At 45.6% G+C, this 25,223-nt stretch overlaps 2 protein-coding genes across 19 annotated transcripts in view; one reads left to right on the forward strand and one right to left on the reverse strand.

The window, feature by feature from the left end:
• FNBP1 (formin binding protein 1) overlaps window positions 1-17,386 on the forward strand; it is a 114,631-nt gene extending 97,245 nt beyond the window's left edge. For 3 of the 17 annotated variants that reach the window (XM_053374111.1, XM_053374116.1, XM_053374124.1), the window contains 7 exons: window positions 3,150-3,164; window positions 3,334-3,369; window positions 6,208-6,317; window positions 7,747-7,879; window positions 8,870-8,991; window positions 11,402-11,541; window positions 12,063-15,106. In XM_053374111.1, the coding sequence (XP_053230086.1) occupies window positions 3,150-3,164; window positions 3,334-3,369; window positions 6,208-6,317; window positions 7,747-7,879; window positions 8,870-8,991; window positions 11,402-11,541; window positions 12,063-12,241 (735 nt within the window). In that variant the 3' untranslated portion in view covers window positions 12,242-15,106. Of the gene's footprint in view, window positions 1-3,149; window positions 3,165-3,333; window positions 3,370-6,207; window positions 6,318-7,746; window positions 7,880-8,869; window positions 8,992-11,401; window positions 11,542-12,062; window positions 15,107-16,302 lie in introns of those variants that run through there. The other 14 variants (XM_053374118.1, XM_053374122.1, XM_053374127.1 and 11 more) reach the window with 9 other exon arrangements.
• A 3,908-nt stretch (window positions 17,387-21,294) lies between these two features.
• Window positions 21,295-25,223, reverse strand: part of USP20 (ubiquitin specific peptidase 20) — a 39,131-nt gene continuing 35,202 nt past the window's right edge. The window contains exon 25 of one of the 2 annotated variants that reach the window (XM_053374107.1): window positions 21,295-21,941. The gene's annotated coding sequence lies outside the window, so the exon portion shown is untranslated. Of the gene's footprint in view, window positions 21,942-23,278; window positions 23,706-25,223 lie in introns of those variants that run through there. The other variant, XM_053374109.1, reaches the window with a different exon arrangement.

Raw genomic sequence — 25,223 nt, forward strand, 5'->3', positions numbered from 1 at the left:
GTGGCCTATACTCAGCCCAAATACTATATATGTTGTTTGATTTGAAGGATACATAAGCTTGCCTTTTCTGATCTTCTTTTCACGACATTGTAGGTAGACCACCATTGTGCCTATTTTATAAACAGGGATCACCTGAAACAAGGAGTTAGTAGCTTTTTTGCCTCAGGGCGAAAGTCTAGACTGGTTGGTGATCTGAACCCAGAACTCTGAAGATCCAGTATTATATTCTCTATTCTATTCCAGATGTTGTTGGACTCCAACTCCCTGCAGCTCCAGTCACTGTGACCAATGGTTAGGGATGATGGGAGTTGTAGTCCAACATCTGAAGGGTCCCAAATTCTTCATCTCTGGTCTAAGCAGTGGGTTCCTATCGATCTTTCAAGGAATCACAACGTTCTGCAATGTATTTCAGAAGTCACTGCTCTGTCCAGATCAGTGTCCTTTGAACTTGGACTCCCAGAAGTTGTAAGACTACTCTTCCATCATCCACCGCTACCTTAGCCCAATGGCTAGGGATGATGGGGGTCCAGCAACTAAGAGCCTCAGTTCAAAGAACACTGGTCTACACTGTATTGAACCCTGACATGTAGACAGTTTTAACCTGGGAATTGGGGAATCATAACAGCTAAGACACTGACTTCCAAATCTGAAAGACCCCTTGGTCAAATCTCACAGAGAGCTTATTATTTCTTTATTTCATAAAATCTATATACCGCTTGATTGTTGTTGTTTTCTAAAAAAAAAGGATAAAACAATAAAATTATCACTAAGAAAAATTGACAACCATAATTGTAAGTCTTTCGAAAAGTTAAAATAACAGAAGACTAGAAACAGATTAAAATTTGTAAGCCGCTCTCTCTTTAGCATCAATTTTCCCATCTGTGATATGGGCATAATCATTCTCCATTCCCTTTCAGAGTTTTCATAAAGATTTACAACAAGATAATGTGTGGGGAACATTTAAAAGCTCTATGCAATCTAGTTTTGGTTTTTAAAACATGCCATAGATTCAGAAGATCAGAAAACAAAAAACATCCCCCTGAGCCATTTGAGGCTTAATATGTTTACCTCGCTGCCCATTTAGGGAGGGGGGAGACGCACGTTTTCACCAGTTAGCGAATCATGCTGCTTCTGTGGCCATTTGACAAGGCTTGGGTGAGCTTTCCATTAGGCGCTTGGTTGCTGTAGTATCTAGAAAGAGACCCAGTCAAAAAGCTCCTCACCTTGATCCCTCCCGTCCCTTAAAAAGCTATAGGCATGCTCTGTGCTGTGTGGCTTCCCATTTGCTGGATTTACAGCAAAATGATAGATAGTGTTTGGTTGGCTGGCCATTGTCTGGCCTTGTGGTAGTCTTGCCTCTAGAAACTCGTTCTTCCGTTGGCGCACGTAATGTTGGCATCCCTGTGCCTTATATCTGACGTAGACTGCTTTTTTTGTAGGCAAGCCGGTTTTCTCCCCTCTCTCGTTACCGCCACTGCCGTCTGTAAAATATGTACGAAATCCTCTCGACTTGTGTCATATGTGGCTCTGCTGAAGTTCACAGGGATGCTAGCATTCTGGCTGGGTGGGTGGGGTGTTAAAAGGTCTGCCAAAATTTTATGGGGCAGGGGTGGAGTAGAGGGAGGAAGCAAGCAGGTGGGTTGGGATCGTGACACTCCCTGCTTCTGCAAAGAGGGCCCTGGATTGTTTCCAGCACAGGCCCATCAAAATGGCATTGCCTCCCCATGATTTCGGGGGGGTGGGATTGGTTCTTTTGTGTGTTTCGAATCAATTTGATGGTCCTTTCATGATCCACCCAGGTTCTAATTCCTGGACTGGTGGATTTGTCCTCTCTCTAAGCCTGCCGCATGCTTCTGTATCTATAGTTTTGAGGGACAGGGCCGTAGCTCGGTGAGGACTAGAATCTTACTTCGTTTTAGGGGAGCCACTGTTGTGCAGTGGTAGAGTACATGCTTTGCATGCAGAAGGTCCCAGGTTCGGTCCCCAGCATCTCCAGGTAAATCTTGGAGAGGCTCCTGTCTGAAAACCAAGGGAGTCACTACTGGTCAGTGTAGACGATATTGAGCTAAATGGACCGATGGTCTGACCAAGTTTAAGGCAGGTTTCTATCCTAGCTGATCCTTTTAACTGCAGGTGTCAAGGGATTGAATCTGGGACCTTCTACATGCAAAGCATGCACAACAGTGGTTCACCTAAAAGGAAACAAGATTCTAGTCCTCGTCGTTCTGAATTAAGGGCTGATTTAAACAGGAACATAGGAAGCTGCCTTACCCAGAGCCAGACCATTGATCTGTCTACCTGCAAGTTCCAGAAATTAAACCTGGGACCTTCTGCATGTCAGGCAGCTGCTCTTCCGCTGAACTACGGCCCTCCTCTAATAACTGTAGAAGCAGAAACATTAAAAAATGCATCATGTTAGGAAGAGCTGCCCCTTGAAAAGGTGTATATTAGGGGAGTTTGCTTTCCCAAAACCATATATTGGGAGAAATTTGCAGACTAATTTTCTCGAGGACATTTTTTAAAAATTGCAAATGGGTCTAGAATTGTGGAGCATTGAACTTAAGTTTGGAAAAACGAGAAACAAAGATACCCTAAAATTCACCAATTTGTCCATCCTTACTTGAGACACTTCCCTGTGCTCCCACTCCACCCTCTGATAATGCATTTAGAATCATAGAATTGGAAGGGACCTCAAGTGTCATCTAGTCCAACTCTCCAATGCAGGAATTGCTTAGCAATCCACTCCAGAATAAGAGGCAAACACTTTTAGAAATGGGCAATAGATGTTTCCCTTGTTCTCAGCAAAACAGCTAAAAGCAATATGTAGTCACTTTTTCACTGTATACAGCCAAAAGTCAAGCACTTAAAAAATAAAAAATAAAAATTACTTATCCGAGCCTGCAGACAAAACAGCAGGCCGTTGGTAACATTTCTTACCCAGCTCTCGTGAACTTTTGCACAGATGTGCGACAAACGCAGTGTCCCATTTTCACAAGCCGTGTGAGGAGTGTGTGTGACTGTGTGTATAGACGTGCATCATTTGATTATAACGTTGGAACAGGTCAAAGTTCCACTCCTTCTGATATACCTTTGTGTTTTTTCCCCCTCTTTCTCTTTCTCCTCCTCTACTTCTCCGTTCTTACATGAAGCTTTCTCTCAAGCTGGTAAGCACAACCGCAGCAAATGTTCTTTCGCGTCTGTGTTTTGCAATCACAATTTTTTGTCCGCGTCAATTGCAGCCCATCTTGAGCGAGCGCCCCTGAAATTAACTCAGATTTTCTGTTTCTTTTCTGTGTGTGTTTTTGTTGTTGTTTTGCTTTGATATTTTATCAGATAACTCTGAATATGCAGGTCTGGAATCTAATGGAGGTGATCCGGTTTTAATGCTTATACTGAGCTGCTAAAAAATAATAACTCTTTAATTTTAGTAGTTTAGTACTTTAATTATTAGGTGTGCGGTTTTAAAAAATACAATCTGAGGTTGTAAAAATGTAGTAGGATTTAAAAAAAAACTTTTCATTAGGTTATCAAAATAGAATGATTTTCAGTGTAACAAGCAATCACATAGCATTATAATTATTTATCTATGATAAAATCAAATGAAGTAAAGATGATTCCTGCTTTGATCTGTTGCTGCATCTGATATAATGCATGAAATATTCATTTATCCTTGGTTGCAAAGATATTTGGTATCAGTCAAAGTAAAAAAAAGAACGTGTTGGTGCTTCAGTAAATTACAGACAAGAACCCAGATAATTCAAATGGTGTAGTGTGTGTGTGTGTGTGTGTGTGTGTGTGTGTGAGTGAAAGAGAGAGATCTCACACTTTCTATGTCAAGCCAAAAGATCCTAAGGTGGAAAGTCTAGATCAATGGATCCCAAACTTTTTCATCCCTCCTCCTTTGGTTCCATGCCCTCATTCCCATCCCCCCTGCCCTATAAAAAGCATTATTCAGAACAGTGGTTCGCACAACATACAATAATAATTAATTGCACATTTATTCAAAATCCAGTTAAAACTGTTTGGTTTAATTAATTCAACACAGCAGATGAACTTTTTTCAATGATACCAGCTTTTCAAAGTCTGGTAATCATTTAGCAAGGGTCTTAGGTACAACACTTAATTAAGGTATTTCACTTTTCAGTAAATTCTTAAGACGATGGGTGGGCTTGATGAAGTGATACCAGTTTCCCAATGTTTGGTTGCAAGTCGCTTAGCAGGAGTCTTAAATCACCAGCTCCAGCTGCCCCTTCTGCCCCTTTGCCTCTTCACATTCACTAGATAATCCCACTGTTCCCCCAACCAGGGGCAGTACTGCACACCTCGGGAACCACTGGTCTAGATTCAAGAACACGCAGCACATATGGATCCTGATCCCAACGTGTATTTCTAGCCCCCAGGCCATTGTGTGGGGAATGGTCAGCCAGCCCTGATACTGAATTTTTTGGGATCCTTGTCTGTTCTTCACTGAGATCAGCTTCAACCACTGCTCTGATAATTCCAGTGACTGGCCACAAAGCATTTCCATGTCTGGGTGTTGATATTCATTGGTCAGTGGCAAACTACGTTTTTCAGCCTTTACACAATCGTACCTCAGAACAACTAACGCCTTGTAATCAAACCCCCATCGATCCCAACTAAAAACGTTAACGCCATTTAATTTCAAAACTAGTAGTGATAGTGGAATGAAGTTTCTTACAGATATTAATCTGAAATCCTGAATCAGATAACAAAGGGTGGGGTTTGCTTCAAGATATGGTGCTGGAGAACCCATAAGCTTGGGGAATACAAAGGTTTTGATCACCAAACTATTTATGAGGTTGTTCATTGGATTTTATGCCCTGGTTTTAACCTTGTTCACGACCTTTTCAGCTTGGCCAGAGTCTGGTCATTTAATAATATTAATTGGAATAAAGGCATCTTAGTGGATTAATCCCATGAGCTTTAGTTGCCAATAAATTTGTCTCAACTGAAACTGGTATGATTAAGCAATTAAGCAATTAAATTTGCTTATGAATGAAACTGATGGAGTATTGCCAGCTATGCATCACTTAGAGCAGACCCACTAAAATGAATGGAGCCGAGTTTGCCGTGTTTATTAATTTCAGTGGGTTTACTCTGAGTAGAACTAAAATAGGATATGAACCAATAGTTCTGATGCAAAGCATGCTTCCCTGGTCCATGCGTCTGCCATCGATGGCATCACCTCAGAAGAGGCACCCACTGCTGAGTGCCTCTCAAGAAGCTGATTAGTCTCTCCAGATTACTCTCTCTAGTATTATTATTATTTTCTTTCTCTCTGTCCTTTTAATAGCAAACTCAAGTGGTGAGGGATGACAGGACGGGAGCCAAAACAGGCCTTCAGGTGGCTCAGGGGAATCCCCTAGTGTCTCCGTAGGCACCCTCCAAAAAAAGAAGGAACAAAAATCTTTTAAAACTATATTGTCCTGGATTATCTCTGGATAGACAGGCAAATTAGTCGAAAAGGAGCTGGTGGATTATTTACATCTAAATAAAAGTACATCCAAACGAACTGGGAGTTATAATCCAAAACATCCAGAGGCTGCCAGGCTGAGGAAGGCAAAAGCAAGTATGTAAAATCAAGAGGTGTTATCACCCCCTCACACACCCCCAAAAGGCATTCCTACAGGTCAGGGGCCTGCTCCAGTCCAGCAGAAGTACTGGAAAATGGGGTGGCAAAGGGGCAGTGAGAGGCATGGCCTGCAAGGAGTCCCGTGGGCCAGTTGGAGACGACCATAGGGCCAGAGATTTGGCCCACACACCAGAGATTCCTCACCCTTCGCGTGCACCGTGGGGAACAATGCCCCTGTCACACCGCCTTCGTTCTCTGAAAGAAACAACAACAATTGTCTGCCTCCAGCCAGTGGCAGGGCTAAGTGGGCTGTTGTTCTGATGCCAAACTAGAGCAGCGCCTCATCATGAGAGGGTTTCTGTTTTCTTGCCCTAAACAGAACCACCATTTAAATCAATTTCAGGCTAGGCTATAGCAAGAACGTGCCTGATGACTTCCATCCTTGACGAAACCCTTGCGAGGGGCTGTCCTTCACCCCTTAGACTAGTGAGGACCCTCTGGGTCTCCAAAAACTGGGATATACCTTGATGGGCCAAAATTTACAGACCTCTTTCTCCCTCTCCCCCAATCCCACCTTGCTCCCTCCTCTTTGACTGCTACTCTGGCATGTCTAGGGTGGCGGACCAGAGGACTTCAGCAATCTGCCCCCTGAGCAAAGAAGAAAGAAGCTGCAGCAAAAGGTGGACGAGCTGAACAGGGACATCCAAAAGGAAATGGATCAAAGGTATGTTTGGCAGGAACACGGAAAGAAGAACTTGTGGCTCAGTGGCACTTGGTTTACAATCAGGAGGTCCCAGGACAAAGTGCAGAGGACTGTCCTTGAATCTCCCATTTCTTGGACCCCAGAGCAGGGGAATAAAACAGTTTCAGCCCTGGAGTGGTTCACTTGGCAAGCAAGAGGCATCTGGCAGGGCCGTGGCTGTCTGGGCAGCTTGGTCTTCTGTTCCAGGAACTTCCCTTCTTCAGATGCCCATCCTGCACCCTGGTCACTAGCACACACTCTGTAGAAATGTGCAAGCAGGATTTCTGCCCCCGAGCAAGCTGGGAGATTTCAGAAAGGTGCCAGAAAGCCAGGCCAGTCACTATCATTTGCCCTAACCTACCTCACTAGGTTGTTGAAGGAAAGGGACCAGCCAAATGCATCTCTGATTCTGCTTTGCATTCAGAAGATCCTGGGTTAAATCTCCAGCGGCATCTCCAGGTATGCCTGGGAATGTCCCCTTCATGAAAACTTGGAGAGCCTCAGCTACCAGTCAGTGTAGACAATGCTGAGCTGGATAGACCACCAATGGTATAAGTCAAAATATATATAAAAAAATTAAAAATGTCCAGTAGCACCTTAGAGAACAACTAAGTTTGTTCTTGGTATAAGCTTTTGTGTGCATGCACACTTCTTCAGATACCATGTACACCATGCACCATCCACGTACACCATGCACATGAAAGCTTATACCCAGAACAAACTTAGTTGGTCTCTAAGGTGCTACTGGACAATTTTTTTATTTTTTATATATATATTTCGACTGCGTCAGACCAACACGGCTACCTACCTGAATCGGTATAAGTCAACTTCCTGTGTTCCTGTTTCTTTGAGCCTTTTATTCAGAACCATGAGGACTAGCATCTATCTTTATTTTTAAGAGAAAGGGCCATAATTCAGTGATCAGAGCACCTGTTGTGAAGAGGAATATAAGATAGGAAACTACCTGCTAGCGAAGATGTATCTTTGGGGGCATATCTTGAGCAGACTGGATCTCGCAACACCTCATGATCCCAGCTTTTGGTAGTGGGGGAGTGTGCAATTTAATTATTTACTTACATGCTATTTTTATTGCATTTCCATCCCACCTTTTTCTCCAAGGAGTTCAAGGTGGCCTACATGATTCTCTCCCTCCTCATTTAATCCCCACAACAACCCTGTGAGGTGGGCTAGGCTGAGAGGCAGTAACTGTGACCCAAGGTCACCCAGTGAGCTTCATGGCCAAGTGGGCGCAGAATTTGAACCCTGGTCTTCCAGGTCCTAGTCTGACACACTCTTAATCGCCACATCACCCTGGATTTCACGCAGATATGCTCTTTAAATTTTTGTTTTTTGAGGGGCGGGGCGCACTCTAGCCTCCCAGTCCCTCATATGCTTTCCTTGTTCCTTGCAGAGATGCCTTAACGAAAATGAAAGACGTCTACATCAAGAACCCGCAGATGGGAGACGCAGCCAGTGTGGATCTCAAGCTGGCCGAGCTGGCCCAAAACCTGGAGAAGCTGCGTCTGGAAGCCCAGAAATTTGAGGTATGGGAAACAGCTTTTAATTTGAAGACAGCAAAGGGAACAATGATACTTTAGGACAGTGAAGGGAAAACCTGTGACCCCGGGATGTTTCTGAACTACATCTCTCATCATCCCTGGACCATTGGGCATGCTGGCTGCAGGGGCTGATGAGAGATGGGGTCCAACAAATGTATAGGGGCGACCAGACCCCTGATCCAAGAAGAGGCTTCCTCCTCTCTCATAATGGAATGCCTCATTAGGGACTGGCATTCTTCCACCCCTTGCATTCCCATTCCCAGTGGGGAACCATGATCCAAGAAGAGGGATTTCCCCTGGAGAGAGGGCCCTAGCTCAGTGGCTAGAGCATCTGTCTGAAACACTGGAGAGTCAATGTGGACAGTAGTGATCTAGAAGCACAAGTGGTCTGAGTATAAGGCTTTGTTTCTGTGTTATTAGGAACAGTTCACTGTCAGTAAGCCTGTTTGAAGCTGCCTGTTTCTAGTTGGTGCTTGGATTCAAACTGCACCTGTAGACAGGCATTTGCAAATGGAAAGCTTTGGGGTGTCTGCATAAGGAAAATGTCCATTCACAAGTATCCAAACTGCTCTTGCAAATGGCAAAGCAGTGCTTGCTGTCAGTCCCACCCACCTGGCCCATGAGTGAGGTCAGAATCCAGCCTAGATGCTACCAACAAAAAGGCCACTTCCCCCTTCAATCTCTGACCTGCCCTGTTAGAAGAAGATCTTAACTATCAGGCTTTCTTTAAAAAACAAAACAAAACATTTTTTATATTAACTTTTCAAATTTTACAAATTCTTTTAAACAACCACCAGAACAAATCTCTTACCTCCGTTGACTTCCCATCCACCCTTCCACGATGTTCTTTTCTTACCTTATAAAGTAACTATATTACTTACATTTTACCCTTAACTGAGTGTTAGGAATATGTAGGCTAAGCTGGCCCCAACCCTTTGTGGACTGAGATTTAGTTTCACTCCTTTCCTACCACAGGGCTGGCTAGCTGAGGTAGAAGGCCGGTTGCCTGCACGTACTGAGCCAGCACGCCGCCAGAGCGGGATGTATGAGCCTCAGAACACCTTGACTGTCAACAACTGCGCCCAGGATCGTGAGAGGTACAGTATCTGTATTACACGGTGTCCGTTCAGCAACCTTGGGCTGCCATTTTTGCTCGAGACCCTCTCAGGTTACTTCTGTGCTAAGAATTCATACCTACACTACCCTCGCATCCCTCGAATCTCAAAAGACACCTAAACACTCATCTCATGAACAATTGCTTGCTTTTATGTGCAGGGAGAATCCAGATGCGATTTCTGCCATTTCCCACACAGCTAGACTGGGGTAGAGGCTCTGCCTGTCCATTTAGAGAGCCAATGGCCACTAGGCTAGCTAGACCACTAAACTGAGCTGATGGTATGAATCAGCCTTGCCAGTTCACTATGAAAGACATACCATCCCTTCCTTTCTGCCCCTCCATTTCTCATGCACAAATTAGGCTTCCCAGAGTAGAGGTAAGAGAGCCTATTGGAGGAGAATGGCAGCTAGCCACAATGGCTATGCTCTGCCTGCTCAGTTGGAGCCAGTGATGCTTCTGAATACCAGTAGTTGGAAGGCATAGGAAGGAAGAGTCCTCTTGCGCTCGGGTTCTGGATTTCCCTTTGTGGCATCTGGCTGGCCACTGTGAGAATAGGATGCTGGATTCGGTGGGCCACTGGCCTGGTGCAGCCCGGCTCTTCTGCTGTTCTGCCTCCCCTGCTTCCAGATACCAGGTGCTGGAACCCCAGGAGGGGAGAGTGCTGCTCTTGTCCTCAAATCCTGCTTGCTGGTTTCCCACAGGCACCTGGTCAGCAGCTGCTGTGAGAACAGGGTGCTTGGCTAGATAGGCCAGCGGTCTGATCCAGCAGGCGCTCCTTATGTTCTTATGGGTTAGTAGGACAGAGTAGTCCTGTATGTGCCTTAACTCATGTGTATCATGTTCACGGCATCAAGCCAGCTTCCTTCAACAACTATACTTCCACCAGTTATCAAGCAGACATGATCCTGAGCACAGCGGCTCACTCTCACAGCTCCCAGGAAAACTTCCCAGCAGCTAGTGGCCCTTGGAGGAGAACTCTGGGCCTCTTTTTCTCCCTCCATACACCCTGCCCTGAATCTGTTGCCCAAGCAATACAATTCCCTTCCCTCTCTGGCTTCTGCTACTGCTGTTTCAGCCAGTGCTGGTTCTCACTACACAGCTCCCCCCTCTGGCTCTAGATGGGAATGCAGCAGCAGAGTGCAAGAGCTTCTTGGCCAATTTTTATACAAGGGATGGGTGGACAAATAAATCTGTCATTACCGGCCCTCCCGAGTTTTTCATTCCTCAACTATTTCTGGATTCTTCTTTTTTTAAAAGAAAAAAAGCTCTTTGTAAATTGGATCGGTATTTTCTTGGGGATTTTTCTTAATAAATCATATTGTTGCATGCCATTTCAATCAGTATATGGTTTTTTGTTTTTTTTACAGGGGGCACGCTAACAATTAATTTTAATTTTTATATTTAAATCTTTGTTATATCCATATTGTCCTTTGTATTTCTGATATTTTTTTTATGATCTGTGATGTTGTGTGTGTTGACGCTGGTCTGTGACCGTATTAATAATAAATTCAAATATATGTGCTTTTTGCAAGCGATTTTCCCAGGCGAATTACATTTTTGTGTGTTGCTTTTATCTGCTCTGCTAAATGATGTACAGTGGTACCTCGGGTTAAGAACTTAATTCGTTCTGGAGGTCCGTTCTTAACCTGAAACTGTTCTTAACCTGCAGCACCACTTTAGCTAATGGGGCCTCCTGCTGCTGCCACACCGCTGGAGCACAATTTCTGTTCTCATCCTGAAGCAAAGTTCTTAACCCAAGGTACTATTTCTGGGTTAGCAGAGTCTGTAACTTGAAGCGTCTGTAACCTGAAGCGTATGTAACCCGAGGTACCACTGTACCTGCAAAATACGATTTAGGAAAGGTCGATCATACACATGACAGGGCGGCAGCCTTGCATGTAGAAGGTCCTGGAAGCATTGATCCCCAGAAGGATCCCCAGGAAGAACAGGGGAGAGACTCTTTCCTGAAACCATGGAGAACTGCTGCCAATCAGTGTTAGGCAGCACTGAGCCAGATGGATCAATAGTCTCACTAAGTGCAAGGCAGCTTCCAGTACAATTTGACCTTTTATTCTGAACTATGTGGACTAGAATCTTGCCTCGCTGTAGCTCAGCGGTAGTGCAACTGCTTTGCATGCAGAAGGTTCCAGGTTCAGTCCCTGGCATCTTCAGATACGGCCGGGGATTACTTTGGGCTGAAATCTGAAGAGCCACTGCTAGTCCGTGTCAAACAATGCTGAGATGGATGGGCCTGCGCCATCCTTATTGGTGTAAGGCAACTTCCGAGACTGCTATATAATGAAGCTGGCACACCAGCGTCGCCTCCTCCCTCCCTCCCTGGCCCTCTAAGCCTGTCGCTATAGTTGCTGTGTTTCTTTTCCTGTGTTGAGCAGTCCAGATGGCAGTTACACAGAGGAGCCGAGCCAGGAAAGTGAGGTGAAAGTGCCGGCACCGGAGTTTGACGATGAGTTTGACGATGAGGAACCGCTTCCCACGATCGGGACGTGCAAAGCTCTGTATACCTTTGAAGGTACGTCCCAGATCCCTCAGGGCCAGGTGCAGTTTGTGGCCAAGGGGTCCCACTGTGGCCAGGTGCAGTTCCAGAATGTGGCCAAGGGGTCGCACCATGGCACGTGCAAACAGACGTGAGGGGGAACCCAGGGACCACCACCCATACCTTTATATTTGAGGATCTTTGGCGCATACACAGCAGCCCCCAAGTCACACATGTGCCATTACAAAAAGGCTTCCAGATGCTTGCTGGATGACCTTGGGTGAGTCACTGCCCCACCTCACAGGGCTGTTTTGGGGATTAAATGAGGAGGGAGGGGACCACGTTTGCCATCTTGAGCTCCTTGGAAGGAAAGGTGGGATAGAATTGAAATAGATGGTAGATAAATAAATAAATGTTGTGGGTGCTTTTATCATTTTAAAGAAAAGAAAGAGAGAGAGAGAGAGAGAGAGAGAGAGAGAGAGAGAGAAATCCGCGGGGAAACACTAGTCCTAATCTGTCAGGGGTTTTGCTTTTTTTTTTTATCCCCTGTCTCTCAGGTCAGAACGAAGGGACGATCTCAGTCTCTGAAGGAGAAACGCTGTTCGTCATCGAGGAGGACAAAGGCGATGGCTGGACGCGAATCCGGAGGAACGAGGACGAGGAAGGTTATGTCCCAACCTCCTACGTCGAAGTCTTTTTGGAAAAGAATGCCAAAGGTGCAATGACTTACATTTAGCTCGCCTGCCTGGGTCGCTTTCTTTGCTTCCGCAGGGGCTGCCGCGGGCGCTTTTCCTCCGCTGCTGTGACGAAAGCCTTTTTGCACCAGGAAAGTGCATTACTCCCTATTCCGAAAGGAGCAGACTTGTGCTTCTCCAAGAACTATGAAAGCTTGGTCAGATGAGCGGGTGTCACAGGGAGAGAGGGGGGAGAGAGAGAGAAAAAGTATGGGTGATAATAGTGGGATATGCCCCCCCTCCTCAAAACTTTCCTGACACAAGAGTTGAAATCGCTCAGAGTTTCGCTCCCTCAAGGCACAGAATGCACGGCTAATTATAGCAGACAGTCCCTTGCACTTCTACTTGAGAGTACGCATCATTGTTTGTTTATTGGGGCTTACTCCCTAGTAGGCATGATTAGGGTTGCGGCCTTAATGAATATTTCCGTTCATATCTTCTGCAAGTAGGAAAGTGACACTTGTTTGTTGATTTCATAGTATCGTCTTGGACACAATTGACATACAACTTGTAGGCCTTCATCTAAGCTAGCAAAATGTGGCCTATTAAGCCTTTTTCTTTTCTAAAAAATTTTTGCTTTGGGGGGAGAAGCCTTAGATTCAAGGTCATACATCTTTTGTTCACCTTGCAATCCTGCCATTCAAGTGTGCAGCATCTGAGGATCTCACTTTTTCCTTTTTTTGAGCCATAGTTTCTAGCCCTTGTGAGCACGGGGGATGCATTTGAAAGCAAGGGAATGGTGTCTTAGGAGAAATGCAGAAGCAGATTGCTGCTGCTAGACAGAGGGGTGGTGGGATGGGGCAAGGGGCTGGACCCCTTCCCTTCACCACTAGCAAAGGTAGGAAAAATCGTGAGCTTCGCTGGCTCTTTCTCTGGGAGCTGCTTTTCACCCCACCACAAGAGCACTTAGCTCAGAGATATGGAAAAATGATCTGCCCTAGCAGCAGAATTGTGAATATAAAGTCTGAACGCAGGGTTGTTGCTGTTTTCATTGTTCAACACACACAAAGATGTGTGTCTTTCTTTAATGCACACCGTGGTGACCCGGATGTGTGTTGTTATTTTATTTTATTATTTTATTTTATTTTTGTGTTGCTGTGGAAAATCATGGGGTTTCTCAGAAGCTTTTACAGCAGTTCCCAAATGGTAAGACTTTCCTGCCTCCCAGGAAGACAAGCTTGCTCACACCGCTAAGCAATCTTCCCTTGCAGCTTGTAAGAGAACGCCAACCTGTCTTTTCGGTAGAGGGGGTGGCAAGGCCTGGAAAGCCTTGCTGGTGCTCTGTGTGAAAGGGATGTGTGCCCCACATCTTCTATGGCATGTGGCATTCCACCTGTCATTGGGTTCCTCACACACACTCACCGAATGGAAGAAGGTCCCTGAAGGCAAAGATCCTGAACGCACACCAATCCCCGTAAGTTTGGCTCTGTGCACCTGCAGAAATGGGCACCAGGCAACAGCTTCCTCTGCCACCTTAGCTTCCACTGTTTTGAAATCAGACGTTAGCTTCTAGCCCTTAAGACTGCAGAGGAAATAGTCAGCAGCAGGAGAGGTTTCCAGCAGGTAGGGCATTTGTGTGTCCCACATAGGCATTTTAAACCCTCTGTTGTTCCTAGCTGGAAGCAGAACAAAACATGGAAAACAAACGGGTATTTGCAATTTAGTGCAAGATCAGGTTTTTGTGGGAGGGAGCAGACCTTTTGTATTATTTTGCAGGATGCTTGCAGCCTTGTCTGTTGGAGATCAGAAGTGCTGGAACAGCACACAGGTGCTGTCTCCAACACTCGAGCCGGCTGCGGAAGTTCTCCGGTTTTGCCACGGAGGGCACCTTGCCCCATGACTCACTGCTAACACTTGTCAACTCCAGAGAGGTGCTCGTGCATCAAGCATCATTGTGCCATACTGTATCCCACCCACCACCACCAAATGGACACCTGGGCCTCTTGCCATAATAACCAAGAAGTATTACACTTGCTGATCTAAATAGGGGACATCCGTCTGAGCCCTATCTGCTTGTCAGTGGGGCAGCATTATATGGCCAGGTAGTGGGCAAAAGAGATCCAGCTACTGCAAAGAGGCTTTTTTTCCAGCCCACCATAAAGCAGGCAAGTGGAACTGGCTGGAGAAGAGTGTTGCATTGCCTCATCTTCAACATTTTTGGGCGAGGGTGGGGGGTTTGTTTTCATCCCAGGGGAAGGGTCCCTCAGTCTGCTTGCAGATTATGTCTTGTGCAAACCCACTCACCTGCTGTACAGTATTATTGTTGCAAGGCAGACACAGATTTGGAAATGCATCTTTGCCCAAGGTATTATCCTGACTGGGGCAGGTTTTTTCTCAAGGAAACGCCGTCCGCTTTGGGTCTCCTGGAATGTAGATCAATCTTCCCAGGGAGAAGCCCAGAGACTTTGTAGTACAACCATCACAGTTTGCAGGCATTTTCCCAACAAGTCAGACTCTCCCACTGTTTAAAGGACGCCGATGCACTTTCGAATCTAGGATGATTTTTTTAAAGTGATTATTTTCATGTTTGCCAAATTATTTTTTTAGATGTTCCTGAGAGCAACTCAATGGCAATTGTGTAAAAAGCAACAAGGGCCATTAAGTAGATGAGCCATAGTGTGTATATGATGTAACTTAAACAGATAAAAAAAACCTGTTTATGATGTTGAAGTTTCTTTCCTTCTTTTCTGTGTTTTTCCATACTTCCTGCTTCAGAATCAGCATTGTAGGAAAGTCCACCTTCTGAGGTTTGTTAAATCTAGAACTGTTTTTTTTATTATAATTATCATTATTCTATTGAGTTCCTTCTCTTAATTATTTCGCTATCATTTCCAGCAATAAAAGAAAAAGAACCTTGTTTTTTCTCAGACTCGTGAGATTTTCTTTACGTTATCTGGCCACAGAAATAATTTGTTTACTTTGCCCATAGCTGCTGGAGACCATGGCATGACGCTAGATCACATCACTGCTTGTTCTTCCATAAAGCTGTTCATAGACAGTTGACAGTTGCTTCCGTTTAAAAGTTGCTTTTCATCTGCCTTAAGAGTTCTCCATTTGCTTCTATCTGCTGGTGCAGAAACCATGAATTGCTTGCTTTTTTAAAAAAAAAAGTTATTTGTGCATGCCACCTTCTTGAATTCAGAATAATTTTCCCTTCAGTGCTTGCTTTAAGACAGTCATTTTATTCGGGGGGTGGGTCTTCATTTCACACATCCAGAAAATGATCTGTTGATGTTTAAGAGTCTGATTCTTGTCACAAATGTCCCCTGCCTGGAACCCTAGAGTTGCTGCTAGCTAGCATTTCGGACATCACTGAACTGGATGGACCGATGATCTGACTCATTGTGCAAGAGGGCTTTTTAGAATTGCCCACAGAGAGGCTGGCTCCTCTGCAGATGTAACGCATTGTGCCAGAATCAGCAAATCAAGAGGAATCTAAGGTCACATCCATACTTAAAGCACGCATATCACTTGGACAGTCATGGCTTTCCTCCAAAGAAAACCTGAGAATTGTAGTTTTCTAAGGGAGCTGGGACTTGTACCTCTGTAAGGGGTCTCTTTACAACTCTTAATCACCCAGAATTCTTTGGGGAAAGCCATGGCTGTTAAAGTGGTAGAAGAGCGCTGTAAATGTTGCTAGTAGATGTGACCCAGGACAAAAGATAGCGCGATCGTTGCCTGCAGCTACGCCCGTCCATTTATTCTACCCCACTACTGATCTATCATTTGCATCAGTGTTGGAATAATAATATGAGGTTCTGTAATAAATAAGAGTATGTCATCAGCAAATAAAGCCCAGTTTATAATCAACTGAAAGGGAGTTAGGACTGCACGTCTGTGCCTTCATGAGAATCTTCCTAAAAAGGATCCCTGGGGAGTCAATAATAATAATAATAATAATAATAATGTATTTGTTTTGTTTTCTTAATCCATTTCTGCTTTAGCTCTTCAAGGTACAGTGCCCCTGGGTCTTTGCTTTTTGAACACCTCCTTCCCCCAAACCTCTCCCAACTTGTGTGTATCTAACGAAATCTCTCTTTTCTTTCTCTCTCTCTCTGTTTAGATTCCTAAATGTGTTGGCTGCTGGTAACAAGAGCATCGGGGCGAGCAGGGGCACAGGAGAAACAAATGGTCTGATTTTTTTTAAGCACCCTGTTTGCACCAGGGTTTTTTTGTGGGTTCCCCTCCCTTTTTTTTTAACAACAGCAACAACCCTCCCTCATGTTAGGCTCCCCTCCCTTGAAACGGAGCTATCATTTGCAGAGGGAGGAATAAAACTCTTGCCCCAATAGTGGGTGCATTCCATGACTCCCAACATCATCACCCAGTTGCTTGCTAAAACTCTCCAGCATGCCACCTGCTGCATCAAACTAACCCATCCCTCCTCTTCCTCTTACACCATGTGGAGGTTCCACCAGAGTCTCATTTAAATGGAGGACGTAACCAAAAAGCTTCCGTCATGTCCGTGTTGCCCTCTGGTAGAGGCAACAGCAATTTGCTTTGGCTAGCTGACCGCCATTATGTGCCATCTTTGCTCATCCATCCTGACTCCGTTGCTGATAGTTTCTAAAAGGGGGTTTGCAAGGCAAGCTGCCTTGGTTCCCATTTTGTAGATGAGAAACCGAGGCTGAGAAAACACCAAGGTTCTGCTTTCCTTGCAACCACACACAGGCAAACCCACTTAAACGCAGGGCTTCTAAACCAGGTGTGGGGAAACCTTTGGATTTTGTTGAACTACAATTCCCATCATCCCTAGCTACTGACAGTGCTTGCTGGGGGCCTGATAGGCATTGTGTCATCTTTCAGCAACATCTGGAGGACCAAAGATTGCCAGCATGCCTGCTCTAGACAGCAGTTATCAGAGCTAAATAGTGAATCAAAACCAGTTTAAAAGTCTTGCATTCAGTTCTGGTTAGGGAGCTTGGCAAGTAGATTGCTGATTTTAATCGGGCCTAAACACTGAAGTAGTTCAATTGAAACCCATCAGTAACATTATGGGTTGTATCCAATATCTGCTCTGCTCAGAGTAGACACATTGAAATTGATGAGCATGGCTAACTTGGATCTATTCATTTCAGCCTGGCTTTACCCTAAGTCTGGAGGATCTAACAAGATGGCCCCTGGTGGGCCCTGTAAGAACAGGATGCTGGACTTTGGGCCTGACCCAGCAGGCGCTTCATATGCTATTACTGCTTCATAACCGGACCTCAGCTAGGAACTCAGGAGGGAGCCGTTGAGGCTAGCTGCCTTCTCTGACTCAGCCTGCCTTCTGCAGAATGGGAATAATAAGTGCTTCCTTAGGGCAAGTTTGGAAGGTCTACGAAGTGCCTATGAGAAAAGGACTGCAGAGATACCACATAATAGTATTTTCATTTTTTTTTAAATAGAACTTATTTAAATAATATTTAGTGCCACTCACTTCTGTCTCTAATCTTAAGATTGGCAATGTGGGAACAGGGTGGGGGAACTTGTGCCTTCCCATATTCTGATACATTGTGGCTGGACTCCAGCTCCCATCAGTCCCTGCAGCCACCGTGGCCGATAGGAATGATGGGAGGTGGAGTCCAACAGCATCTGGAAGGTCACATGTCTCCCCATCCCTGATCTAAGCAGCAGCATTCCCTAGTGCATATCGGGTATGGAAGGATGTCTCTGTTGAAAGAGAGAGGAGGGAGGGTGCCTGTTCTTAGATCAGGAGCAAGGAACCTGTAGTCCTCCACATATCTGTTATACTCCAACTCCCATCAGCCCCAGCCAAGGATGGTGGGAGTTGGAGTCCAGGGAAATCCAATGGGTCACTAGCTAGCCATGCTTGCTGTAGATGTTTAAGTGGAAGCAAGCCCCATTGTGTTTAGTGGGGCTTTTCTTCTAGCTGATATGTCCAGGGTTGTGACCCTGGTTCTGCAACCAACTCCAGGCTGCTGCAAATAAGTGCCAAATCCTGTATGTTAACACTGCAGAGCACTGAGGACACACAGCAGCAAGCACAGCATTGTTCTGACAACTATTTCCCCCATTATGCTGTGCTCACTTGTCGTATCCAGGTGTTGTGTTTCATTAAGCGTACATGAAAATACGTCTAGGAAAGAACGTAATGTGTGAAGGGAAACCCCCACCCACCAAGAAACAAATAAGCAATAGATGGGTTGAGTTGGTATGTGCCAATTGTTCAGATATCTTTTGGGGGGGGTGGAGAGACTGAACACTTCCTGGCATCTTCACAGAGTTCAAGAGAAGTCAGCCCTTGTTCTGAAGGCCTTCCTGAGGTCTAGCCTCTTTCCTTAGTTTTTGCCCTTAGGGACTGCATTCCCCACCCTCAACTGCATCCGCAATGAGTAGGCCATTTCCTTTCATCCCAAGTTTAAATTTTGTCCACGTTGTGGTTTTGCCCACTGTCAAGGATTTACTGGAGAGCCCTAATAGATGCTTGCTGGGAGGGGACGGAGTGTGCTCTTGCTCAGCTGACACTGGAAACCTCACCATGCACCCCTTTGCAAAACACCTGCCTACCTGTGCGCCCAAAACCAACGCCCACCCCCTGCACGCTTCCAGCCAGTTTTCTGCAGACCTCCGTTTCCACTGCCTCTGGGCCCGCATGCTCGCCCCCTGCTGCCTTGCCTGCACCTGCCTGCCTTTTTTTAAGGTGCCCAGATTTAAACTCTCTGCTGCTGTTCTTAATTTATTTGGTCCTTAGCATCTCAAGACCTTCCTTTCTTCCCTTCTGCATGCTGTCTCTGCCTGCTCTTGCCTTTATTCTGCTTTTATTCCTATACCATGTCGAAACAAAATCGCACTCTTGATTTATCCTTCCCTGCCACCCCAACCCGTACTGGAACATCATAGCCCAGCACTTTGGCAATGTAGGTGTTCTGTCTTCAATTCCCTTTTTGGCAATGTGACCGGGTTGATTAACTGAGCAGTAGTTTCATCTGTGTTCACGCTGGACAGCACACCTTCATCATGGGCGGCTGACTGGAAGTGGCTTTCTTGCTGCGTGAAAGATAAAATACTTTGGGTTTTGAGCTCATGCCTTCGTCTCCCAAACACCTGCATCTTGACAGCGGGTGACGGATCACAGATCACACTGAAAGAGCCTGGCCCAGTTCTCATTTAAAAGACCCACATGCACACACTTGTTACAGAGTGTCTGCCATACATATGAATGGATCGTTGAAGTTAAGATCGTCAGCGCTGGAACTTCCGCGGTGTGGTGCTCATCGATAGAGGCAGTTTGAGACAAACAAGTGTGGCCCATTCCAGGTAGCGCAAAGAGAAGGTTTCAGACTGAGATTAGGGGACAGATTGATTTCCAAAAGCAACCTATTGTTGGTTGTATTACAGCTGGTCACCTGCCAAATGGGGGAGGGTCTTTGGCTCAGTAGCAGGGCATCTGCTTTGTATGCAGGATGGTCCTAGCTCAATCCCCAGGGTCTCCAGGTAAGGCTGGGAAAGATTTCGGTTTGACACCCTGGAGATCCACTGCCAGTCAATGTAAGAAAGAGCAGGGCTAGAGGACCTAGGTCTCCAGCTCCCACCAGTCCCAGCATGGCCAATGAGCAAGGACAACGAGAAGGCCAACATTCGAAGGGCCAAATGTTACCCACCCCCGGCAAACTGTTGTATGCGTTCACCCAGCATTGGATCACAAGTGGAAAGGATGAAGCAAGTCTGAAGGGGATAAAGCTCTTGTCTACTCCTTTCATCGCAGTGGAAGGGCTGGTGTGTTGGAAAGTTGCATTTGTGGTCCATGTGTGTGCATAGCTGGCCGCTTGAACATTGTCATAGCATGGGGGCAAAAGCCACCGGAAAGTGTGTGCTGGAGTAATGTATAGGACGGGCCACACTAAGTGATACCCAGAACCTTTCTTACTTCCAGTATTGTCAACTGCCCAGTACTGTGGGATAGTCAGGACTGTCCTCACAGTGAGATAGACCTGTCATCAGTGGGGAGCAGGAGGCAAAAAGAGTGCAGAAAGTAAAAGGAACCCTGTTCACTAGGCTGAATTTCTGGGTGAGGAATGCCCTTGAGCACCACCGTTCCTGTTCAGGAGGGACGCAGAATACAGATCTCAGCTGCCATAGCATCTGCTTCAATTATATATTTATCCAGAGGCCAGCAGCCTGAAAAGCAGCCAAGCCGTGCTGTTCAGTCATGAAATTAAAAAAATGTAGAGTTGGAAGGCACCCAAAGGGTCATCTAGTCCGACTCCCTGCATTGCAGGAATCACAACTAAAGAATCCTGAACGCTCCTCCTTCCCGAGATCTGCAGGAAGACAAAGTTGATATGAAACTTACAGCACGGCAGCTATTTCTGTTGGCAAAGTCTGTAACATCCCTGATCGTCCCAACATGTAAATAAGATGAAGGGATCTTCTTCCCAATTTATGGTGCCACTAATGTAAGAGAAAGTCTGCTTTTCAATAAACAGACATTAGATATAGATAGATATATGTTAGGTGGACAGTATATTATTGTCACCCTGTACCAACAATGCCCAAATGATTGCTGTGTCCATGTGGCTACATCACAAGCTGGGGGGAGAATCATTTCTGCCTTTATAACTAGGCTGTGAAAATATGGTTTCCTTGAGTTTCTACAAAGTTGGCAGCTTCTTGGCAAATCTTTGCTACTCTTAAGAACCAAACAGGTAGAAAAAGAAAACGTCGAGCCACCTTTGACTAAGGGGTCCTCTCTCTGTTCTACTAGGTGGACATTTCAGGAAAGAATTTAACAGAGGCACTTTTCTCCTGCCTAGGCACAGAATTGGAAGTCAAGAGAGCACCCATGTGGGTTAAGATTTTTCAGACAGCAGCACTAGTTTGTAAGCACTATGACCCTGTCCATGAAGTGCCAACCCCCCCCCCATCCAACTGGGAAATTTGAGGTTTGATACAGCACCAACCATTTTAAAGTAAGGGAACATCACCTAGGGGGAGGTCACCTATTGGCTAGCACCTGTAGCATCACTACCACATCTCCTGCCTCAACACCTTGCCAGAGAAATTGTGTGTGTGTGATCTGGAGATAAAAATGGAAGCAGAGCACACAAAGAAGTAGATGGGACACTTTATTTTTTAAAAAAATATTAAAAAATTAGATAGCTCTCAAAGGGGACAACTAATCCACCCTTTGATTCATTTCAGAACATATCCATAAAGCAAGTTGCAAAGGCAGGGGGTGATGTACTTGCAAGGGGCTGCTCTTAAAATCATTCCAAAAAGTGCTTATGTCTTCTGTACATCCATGTCAAGACTTCTGGTCCATGCTGCAGGCCGCCACGTGGGTCACTTGGTGACTTTTTCTTTTATGTAGCAAAACAAAAATGTGCAGAGACATGCAGGCCTTAGATGTCTCCCAGATCCAGAATGGCCCTGGCTCCTGGAAACCCCAAAGAATATGGGCTTCAGTAGCCAGAACAGCTTTGCACAGAAAAGGATTGAGACACTTTGCTAAAATGAAATGAGTGTATTGGTGCTCCAGACACACTTAAGGTGTTCAAAAGGCACTCTGGAGCACGTACAGAGCTCTGAGGCAGAGCCTCCAAATTTAACCTGAAGCAGATTAATAAAGCATCTAGTTTGCAAAAACTTGTGACCGTCTCATGATCCTATTGAAGAGGAAAAGTTATGATCCTTGCCTCTAAGAAAACAAATCAGCCTTCTCCGCCCTCTGCTCCCATCTCTCTTACTCTCCCTTAACATCTGTAAATATACAAAGAGAAAAGAAACATATTTACTGAAAAGTTGTGTTTTAATGCTGAATATTTTTCAAAGTTTCCTGCTGCATATTGACTCCATCGCTCCCTGCCCCTTCATGCTTGAAGTGTCAAAAAAAAGATTTTTTTAAAAAAGTAAGCCAAATTATATTTTAACATATAATGTCAAGCACTTTTTTTATTATTAAAAAAGAAATGATTTCTGTGTGAGTTTTTAGGCACTGGATTATTTTGCGTAGGTTTCAACAGCATCTTAATGTATGTGTGTGTGTTGTCTCATAACCCCCAAAAGTGTGTAAAGAAAAAACCGACAACAAAAAGGTTCTGGTGTTTGACCCATTTGTTTCTTGATGAAAGAATTCTATCAAATAAAGTGCTTCTATTTGAGAGCAAACACAGGACTTGTTAACTGTGATTTGGGGAAACAAAACACTTTCATCAACGTTTGGCTCTTGGTCCTGAAACACCATCAAGAGATTATCTCTAGCTTTTAGTTAAGTACTGAGCCCCCATTTCAAACTCACAAGGAGGAAGTCTTCTCAGCCATCAAAGGGGATGGTGATACACCACACTCTGAATACTGGAAGGTGAAAGCCAGACAAAAGGAAGTAACACCTTCACACTGCATTATAGTTGAACTGAACTTCCCGCAAGACACAGTGATGGCCACTGACTTTGGATGGATTTAAAAGAGGACTGGACCATTTCATGCAGGAGATAAGGCTAGCCATGGCAGCTCAGCTCTGCCTCTCTGATCAAAGGCAGCCATTCTTCTGAATGCCAGTTGCTGGAAACCTCAGGAGGGGAGAGGACTCTTGTGTCTGGGTCCTGCTTGTAGGCTTCTCACTGGGGCATCTGGCTGGCCACTGAGAACAGGCTACTCAGCTGGAGCCAGGCTAGTAAGGTTTGCAACTGGCAGCTTGCAGCAAAATTCTATGACAGGAAATGATGCCAACTGGGCCTGCAGACATAGGCAGTTAAAAGCGAAGGGAAGAGAGGCAATAACAGAAACCACGTATCTGATGGCCCCCACTTAAAACTCTTTCCCCTCCCTTTCCAGGTGAATGCTTGCTTGCCCCATCAGGCAGGATGCAGTTCAGAAGTTTGTTTAAAGGCCGGTGAGGGGTTTGGCCTTGTGGGAGGGGGTCCCAAAGTCCAGGTGGCAAGGCCTTGGGGCGGGGTATATTTGGCCATTAGAGCCTGTTCAGCACCTATCCAGGCAGAGGATAAAGCAAAACCAGAGTGTCCCTTCTGGGGCCAACCTCAGCATTTGGGGGGGGGGGGGGCGATGTGATGGAGAATAAACACATGGACAAAGCAAAGCAATATTTACACAGCTTCTGAATGCAAGCTTTTTTTATTGGCTCAACAGTCTTAGCACAAAAGGAAGGAATTTGAGCACAAGAGTTTGACACTCCATAACGTACTCGGTCTCTTTTAAGGCACCACCCACAGAGCACAAACAGAGGCTGCCCTCAAAAAGGGCATTCCATGGTAAGAGCAGGAATGACACCCCCACAGCAAGTCATCTCCCCACACGCTCCTCAGGTGCCTAGGAGGATGCTCTTTTAGGCATTTACAGATCCAGGTCAACAGGTAAAGCAGCAACAAAAAGATGGAGAAACTTCTGCAAGAGAGTTCTCTTTAAAAAGAGGCGGAAGTGGTTGCTGTTTGCAGCAGAGGATTTCATGCTTCCAGAAGTCCACATCTCACTAAAGAGATCTTCATGCTTCTCCCTCCATTATCCGCTCTTATCCATTCCCATAAACAAAACAAAAAATGGTTGGTTTGGAGCAACCCCATTAAAGCCTGGGAGTGGCCAGAGAGGCAAAGAGGTGTGGGGAGGTGAGACTGCACTAGACCAATTACCAACACAAAACTATGTTGAGGGTACATGTGGCTGGACAGAAACAGACTGTGCAAAGCAACATGAGACAGGACCTCCCTCAAAAAGGTATCTCTCGTCAGCTGCTGAGCAGAAAAATGCAGTAGTGGTTCCTGGAATTGGGGGGGGGGGGCTCTATCTTCACAAGTGTGCCAGACTTGTTGGGCTACATGGTTTTCCCTCAGAAACTGTCCAATCTGTCACCACAGATCAGAACTGTTCTAACACTGGTCCTCCAGCAGTCTGGATGCAGGAGGCATTTCAGAAAGACAGAGACACACCCCTGTTCTCCCACAGCCAAAAAAGGAGGAGGGTGGGGCTGCTGGGTCAGGTGGGACAATCCGTCTTCCTTGGTTTCACAGGCAGCTGCACCCAAACATCAAGTATTGCCCACCTCCCTAGGAAGATGCTTCCAGTGTTCCTGGCTGCACATGCAGTCAGGAGTGGGTCGTGCTGTTGTGTGGGTGCGACAAGATTAGTATGGGGTCATCAGGGGCTAATTCATGGGTACCCATTTCCTCAAAATTCCTTCCTTCCACACACCCATTTTCAGGGAGGCCACAGTCAATGGGATGGGAAGAAGCTGATCAGCTGCACTTGTTCTTTATGTGAATGGGATTGTGTTCAAGGAAGCGGTGGGGGACAGGCATCCTGAATCGGAAGGTGGAGTTTTGCATCCTTACAAATAAATAAATAAATAAATCACAATGATGGGATCCACTTCGTGGTTTGAAAGCTCCCTGCCGCCAATACACAACAGAAGGGGGGGGGATTATGTGCAATAGTAGGGGGAATTTTTGTCACTCTAATGCCTCTGGCTGAGAGAGAACATGAGCAACTCCTGACATTACTTTGAAAGGTCATCAACCCCACAAACATCTTCTGTGTCTGACTTCAGCAGAACTGCTACACCAACCACTGAAATGGTAGAAATCCAAGAGGAGGGAGGCAGGCAAATTAACAAGAAGAGGTGTGTGGCTATGCTTGGTGCCCAAGGAGCAGGCTAAAAGGTCAGGGCTGCTGAAAGGCCGCAAGGATCGCCAAAGGGAAAAGGACAAATGGGGAGGCCAGCAGAAAGCAGTAAAACTAGTTCTCCAAGCTTCCTCCGAGGTCACACCAAGCAGAATGCAGACCTATCCAGTCAGGGACTAGGAAGGAAGGAAGCAAAAACAGACAAATGCAACTCTGGCAAAGGTGTCTCTTTCTCAGCTAGGCAAAGGCAAGACTTGCAGGGCACTCTCTGGCCTGTGAAGCTGCAAGTGGACACCCGCGAGGCCTCATTGGTGCTAGGCTAGGCATCAAATTTGTAGGGAATTGCAGTCAAATATAGCTAGAAAAACATAGGGCTAGGTAATGCATGAAGGGGTTATTATACTACTTTGT

Source organism: Podarcis raffonei, chromosome Z (genome assembly GCF_027172205.1).
Source record: "Podarcis raffonei isolate rPodRaf1 chromosome Z, rPodRaf1.pri, whole genome shotgun sequence".
Lineage (NCBI taxonomy): Eukaryota > Metazoa > Chordata > Lepidosauria > Squamata > Lacertidae > Podarcis > Podarcis raffonei.